We start from the raw sequence: 7150 nt of genomic DNA on the forward strand, positions 1-7150 counted from the left end.
TTCTCTGGATATCCAGGGGTTTAGTTTTGCCTAACTTATTTGTTCCTGCACGTGCGTCTTGCAGTGTCTCAAAGGAGGTTGAAATGCTGCAAGAGCATGTGCGCACTCATCTGAACACACCCATGGAGGTTTGGTGAAGTCCCAAATGACTGGAAAAAGGAAACATATAGTGCTTATTTTTAAGAAAGGGATCAGGGATTTACAGTTCAGTCAGTCTAACTTCGATACCTGAAAAAATTCATGAAACAGGTCATCAAGGAACTTTCTAAGAACACAGAAGAGAACAAGGTGATCAGGGACAGCCACTCTGGAGAGTGGGGCTACAATTCAGAATGACTTTGATAACTGAAGAAATGGGGGGAGGGAAGGGAGGGAATTAAAAAAATAAAAGAAAAAGAAAATCAAATCAAATTATTTCAGCAACGACAAGTGCGAAGTCCTGTACTTGGTACAGAGTAATTGTATGCACAAGTACAGCCTGGGGAAGGACTGGCTAGGCTGCAGTACTGCAGAGAAGGACTTGGGTGGTACAGTAAACCATAAGCTGAGTATGAGCCAACAGCATGCTTTTGTGGGGGGAAAAAACACCTACAGCATACTAGATTGTATTAGTATGTACATCACTTGCAAAATGAGGAAAGCAATTCTTCCGCTCTCTTCAGCACTGATGAGGCCTCACCTGAAGTACTGCATCTAGTTTTGGGCCTCACACTTCAAGAAAGATGAGGACAGACTGGAAAGAATCCTTTGGAGAGTGACAAAAATTATTAGAGGACTGAGAAGCATGTTTTATGAGGGAAGGCTGAAGAAGCTGGGATTATTTTGTCTGGAGAAGTAACTGGGTTGTTTTGAGTGTTTAAAACATTTTGGTAAAAGGATTACTTAAGCATTTTGTGGAAAAAAAAAATCAGACAAAAATATTTGTTTACTGTAGTAGAAAAACATACTTTAAAGAACAAAGGCCATTACCAGATACCTACCTGTCTGTTAAATAGAGTTTCCTAGAGCTGTGTTAATTGAAACTGACTATAAACACTACAATACCCATGTGTTGAACAGACATCTTTCATTTTACCTTTAAAAAAAAATGAAACAAAACAAACACAAGCCCACAATCATAAGGATTTTTGTTTTCTGAATCTACTCTAACCTGTACGAGTATTGCAAATTATGGGGAAAAACTGTGCCATTTAGCAGTGTCTAAGAACATTCAAAAACATGATGAATAACTGATTTGCTAACAAGAAGGTTTTTGCCAGATTAAAAACAACTACACATTCTCTTAATACCTTGTCTGAAGTAATGCTTCCATGGGTGTTAGTCGGTCCTGCAACTGTCTGGACACAGCCGTTAGCAAGGTCGCACAAGTTGTACTGCATCCTGCCAAATCTTCATCCTTTACGTAATTCAGCAATACAAAATACCAGTACACAGATCCTGAAGAAGAGAAATTTTATTTCAATTGAAGTACAGCATGAATATTCAACCCAGTTCCATTCAAATATAAAATTAATTAAAAACAACAGATTGAAGTACTGAATGATGAAGCATTTGAAAAACGTAAGTACAGATACATATGCTTCTATGGTCTGCCTCAGAATATTGCAGTTAATGTTTCAGGCTACAAGACACTTTAAAATCATCTTAAAATAGCCATAGTGGAAAAAGTTTATTAAAAGAATCCCATTAAACTATTTTTCATCCAAGAACATTACAATTTTAAAGGAAGTCAAATTTGCTACAGCAAGTAATACCGTATTAGAAAATATGAAACAAGTACTTCCTTAATTAGAAATCATGCTTTTTTTTAAAAAGGATGCAAACTAACTTCATATACAATAACACCTACTGTATGAAGGCCTAAGATACTTATTTAACATAAATAAAATGAACATTTTATAACTGACATTTTCTTTCTTACTTAACAGTTCGTTTGTTTTAATAGTTATTGGCTGCTTGCAGATATTAAAACAAAAACAGAAAAAGCAAAACACGCTTTACCAGAAGCAGCAGCATATTACTTTGAACCAACTCTGCAGCATCTGTATAGACTGGGTGCTTCAGTGGAGCTTTTTGGTACTTTGAGCTAAAGCTGATTCAATCAGCTATAAGATAAAAGCACCAAACAAGTCCCCCTAAAGCACCCAATTTATACAAACATCGGGGCGAGACACGTCCAACTAACAAGCTGCCTCTTCTGGGCATGTGCTGGACTGTGTGTGGGAGTGCACCAAATTTAAAGTAAAGCGCAGCTTTTTTGCTTTTTTTTTTAAACATCTGCAAGCACCCTTCATGGTTTAGTGTAAGACTGATGACATAAGGAGATTTTATATTTAACAATGTAAGGGGTAAGGTAAGGAATTCTTATTTAGGCCCCTGGCAGATGTTAGATTTAACACAAATTCAAAATGCCACACATTCAGCCAATTTATGGCATTATGAAACAGTAAACCAGCTACAAAGACTGGTTTACTGTTTTACAATGCCATAAATGTAACATGTAACAGAACATTTTTGCTTGTCTGGCTAGTTTGCATTGTACTTTAAATTGATCATGTGGCACCTGTTGCATTCCAGGCCAGGGCTGCCCCAACCTATGCTAGCAATCAATTGATTATCAGCATCAGTTGGGACAGCCTCATATCTGGAACGGGATCCAGGGCCGTCCAGGGCCACACCAACAATCATCTGCTGTCAACAGATCCCAGGGGACTGCCCCACACAGTAGTGCAATTGGGATACAAGGAATGTCATGCCCCTTCCCAACACTATGCATACTGCCATGCACTCAGATCCCAATTATGTTAAAGCCTGTCAGGGGCCTCACAGTCTTATAACAAAATGACATGAAATGTATATATGCTTTAATTGTTAAAGTTAAAAAAAAATATCTGCAATGCATCCTGAAGAGTAATGATTATATCAGATTACGCACAACTTTTAGTTATGTTCATGCTGAAATAGCATTAAATTATATTTGGAGTTTGTATTTTTCCGTTTTTAAAAATTCTGGTGAGTGAAATACTTTTTCATAGTTGCTTAGTAGCTGAGGTTTGGTGGTCAAAGTCAAGGTTATCTGAATATCAAAAGCTAAATTTTTAGAATGTTTTCAGTGAAGTTTTTATTAAGTATGGATGTTAATAATTTCCTCCTTTTCAGTAACTATTTTATTCTTAAACTAGACCTGATATTTATATTTTCTAATTATGTCAACGATAATTTTTTTTTCTATACAGAATCAAGGTACGCTCAAGGAGACAAAGCTTTTTTTTAAAAAAGAAGATGCATACTAACAAATATTTAAAATGTTAACTCTCCTTATACTTCATAACTTTTTTTGGTCTTTGTTTGTTTTCATGAAACTTGTGTAAAAATGACAAATACTACAGAAATAAGTCACTGAACTGTGAGCAAGCTCTGGTAAGAGACAAAGTGCATTTAAGAAAACTATGCACATTAGGAATTATATTCCCCGACCGCACAGAAATCTTTGTGGGCTCACCTCGGTGTACTATGGAACTAAAGAAAGGGTAGGACAACAACATATAAACCAACACTACATAAACAGATGCCTTCACCATACAAAAACAGCAGTCACTTACCCATTTTATTAATCCCTTCCTCACAATATAAACATCTTTTCTACCACCATGCTGAAGGGACTAGGAAAGAAATAACCTATTTTGTCTGAAAGGCTATAACAGCACCTGACTAAAATTTCTTCCCAAGCTTCTGCTGTCCCAGGAGAAACCCTGAGAGTAGAGAAGTTCTGCATCCATCTCCCAGAGCAAAAAAATGGCTGTTTCAGGAGAAAAGTACCCTAGGAATAAGCAGGGTTATATCACTCTCAGGAGAGTTTTTTCCTGGGAGAGCAAACATCTGTACATATTCTTGTCTGAAAAGCAACAGCACAGCCTTTCAGCATCCCAGTAGACTTGACTCCCACCTTCTCCCCCCAGCCCCCGGAGGAAGACTGTGTTGCTCACTGGACTCCGCTGCTCCAGTGAAGCAAAGAACAGAACACACTTCGCTTCCCCTTCATAATTCCCTACATTGTGCTGCAGCAAGACACAGGCAGTCCAGGTCAGCCAATCAGGTCTGTCCTACAGACTTCTGCCACCTTTTGCAGAGCAGACTGAGGGAACCAACAGATCAGGCTGAGATGTGGACAGAAAACCCTCCTGGATGTGTAGTATCAATACTGAAAACTCTTTGTTCTTCAAGGGCTCAGCACTTGAATGTCTGTTCAGACATCTTTGTATAAAGTTTTTCTATTGGGAAAACAAACCCGTGGGAATTCTCCCAAATTATCTGAATGTATTGTGTATGCAGTCTTAATATGCAAAATGTTGCCTTTAGGAGAGGAGGGATGGCTCATTGGCAAAAACAAATCAATTGTTCTGATGTCACATATAAGTAAAGAAGACAACAGTTTAGTGGCTGGGGAATGAGCTTGAGACTTAGAACACCGGTGTTCAATTCTTCTCTCGTATACAGGCTTCCTCTATAAATCAGGCAAGCCAGCCTAGGTTAATCTATGCCAGGGACAGGCAATTATTTTGGGCGGAGGGCCGCTTATCCAGTTTTGGCAGGCTGTCGAGGGCCATATGTGTAGCCCCGCCCCTTGACAGGTGCCCCACCCCTGGTCACCATCTTCGGACCAATGTCCCAGGGCCAGCACCAGTGGGGCCTAGACCGGGGCACAGGCTGGCAGGGGTCTGTGGAGCCAGGATGGCCTGCACCAGCAGGGAGGGGAGGAGCTGGCCTGGCTCCATAGAGCCCCTGCCTGCTGAGAGGCCACACTCCTGCAACCCTGCTCTAGGCTCCACCGGCACTGGCCCCGGGACACTGGTGCGGGCCCCGTGCTCCCACTGGCTCCCCACCCACTCACTCCCAGTGCCCCCCAGCCTCACGATACAGGTGGGGGGCAGTGCTCAGCCCCAACCCCCTGCTCACCAGCAGGAAAGCTAGTGCTGAGCAGGGGGAAAAGCGGCCCCTTGCCTGCCCCATGGCCGGCGCTCCCTGCTGCAGGTGCTCGCAGCCCTTGCAGGGCTGTCCGGAGCAGGCACAGGCAGCCTCATACAGGCTGCAGGTGGCTGTAGCGCAGGGCGCTGGCCATGGGGTGGGTGAGGGGCCACTTTTCCCCATGCTCAGCACCAGGTGTAACTCGCCCCACTGCCAGCAGGGCCAGGTTACAAGGTGGTGCTGAGCACAGAGGGGGAGAAAGCAGTCCCTCCCTGCCCTGTGCCCGGCGCCCTGCACTGCAGCTGCTTGCAGCCAGCCTGGGGCTGCCTGTGCCTGCTCCAGACAGCCCCATGTGGGCTGCAAGCGCCTGCAGCAGGGAGTGCCAGCCATGGGGCAGGCGAGGGACCACTTTTCTCCATGTAGGGAAGGAACCCAGGGAAAAGCTGAGCATGGGGGGGGAGGAGAGGTCCTCCCTTGCCCCACACCTGGTACCCCACGCTGCAGGCGCTCGCAGTCTGTGTGGGGCTGTGAGGAGTGGGCACAGGCAGCCCCACACAGGCTGCAAGGAGCTGCAGCGAGGGGCACACGGCATGGGGTGGGGAAGGGCCACTTCCCCCTCACGCTCCTTCCCTGCCCAGGGTCCCCCCACATCACTTACCTGAGCTTCCCACACTGGGGCAGTCACATGCTCCCAGCCCAGAAACTGTGGCTGGGACTTGGGACTTCCAGCTGGGGTGTGGGGCCGGGCAGGCCCTGCTGTTATGGGAGCCCGCTGGGCTTCCCCTGGGTCCTACTGCCCTTGGTTTCTGTCAGATAAGCTACACTGCTTATTTTCAAGATTTATCACATGTTGAGAGGGAGGAAGTGAGTAAACAGGGCATGTATTGCAGCAGCTCTCCCAGGCACAGCACAGAGGTGGGTTCAGATATGTCGTGCATGTTTTTGCATCATGTCCTCACTTGGAGAAGGGATTACTTCATTACCTGAGTGTTCTGTTCAGACTATAAATACAATGACTGAGAGTAGGATATGGCACTGGGGCCACATACGTTCCTGAGATAAACAGAAAAGAGGGCAACAGCAGGATGATAAATAGCTTAGCAATGCTTTAAAGTAGAGAACCTCAAAGTATGGGAGGCTTGGAAAAGCACTTCATAAAGCATTCAGTCTCAAGAGTGACTCCAAACAGTGTGGGAAGAACTGAACAGCATGAAATAGTCATGTTCTGGCCTAATTAGGATTTAAAGATGTTGTTAACAGGATCTGATATTACATCAGTTTAACACATTTTATAATTCTCATCCATCTCAGCTAATAAATAGTTAAAACAGAGAAGGCACAAATTCACTCAGCTGCCTCAGCACATGCTAAAATACAATTTTTTTCTCATTTACATTTGAGAGTTTCAAAATATATTGGATAAAGACAGTAAACATAATAAGGCACATTAGTTTCTATAACCAATGTCACAAAGAAGAAACATGGATAGCATCTCTTCTGCCTGCATTTAGCTCTGCAGTCTTAATGAACAGCTATCCCTTATATCTGGGTTGGCTGCAGCCTTCTGCATGAGTCTAGACTGGACCCCAAACTCATGCCACTAGTGTCAAAGCAAGACACTGCTATCACCCTATATCCATGGAAAGAGTAGCAGTAAAAAAATTTGTTACTTTCCTACAGGAACAAAACACATGATATTCAGTACTGGCTGCAGTCTGTGACAGGATGCCTTTTTTCTCCATGCAACGTATATAGGGTCTCAGGATTCAAGACAGCTGACTTATTTTCCAGGAAGGTTTTCCAGATCCCTTGAAGAGAAGGCTCTCCTCTCAGTTGCTTCACAAGATATCTGGGTACAGCTCTCTCCAGTGACTGTGCATTACCAATTAGCTGTTATTTGTGTATCATGCATTTTGAACACTTAAAACAGCCTCTCAGATGGGATACAGACAGTCTGTAGACTATCTGCAATTCATGACAAACCAGCAACAGACATGGCATAGGACAGTCCTAAGATGATTTCTGTAGGATCAAGCATTTTCCTCTTTGGTCCTGCGTCAGCTAACATGAGCACTGCTCTCAGTCAGCTGAAGAGAGCAATAACTAAGCTTAATGAGATAGTGAACCCTTTACACACACACACACACACACACACACACACACACACACACACACACACACACAC

The 7150-nt window shown here is 43.5% G+C and overlaps 1 protein-coding gene across 1 annotated transcript in view; it reads right to left on the minus strand.

Moving 5' to 3' along the window:
- Nucleotides 1-7150, minus strand: part of BIRC6 (baculoviral IAP repeat containing 6) — a 414467-nt gene that overhangs the window by 298135 nt on the left and 109182 nt on the right. The window contains exon 22 of the mRNA XM_019526709.1: nucleotides 1290-1437. Coding sequence (XP_019382254.1) covers nucleotides 1290-1437 — 148 coding nt within the window. The remainder of the gene's footprint in view (nucleotides 1-1289; nucleotides 1438-7150) is intronic.

This window comes from Gavialis gangeticus, unplaced genomic scaffold (assembly GCF_001723915.1).
Source record: "Gavialis gangeticus isolate Ggan-Ray unplaced genomic scaffold, GavGan_comp1, whole genome shotgun sequence".
In the NCBI taxonomy this organism is placed as follows: domain Eukaryota; kingdom Metazoa; phylum Chordata; order Crocodylia; family Gavialidae; genus Gavialis; species Gavialis gangeticus.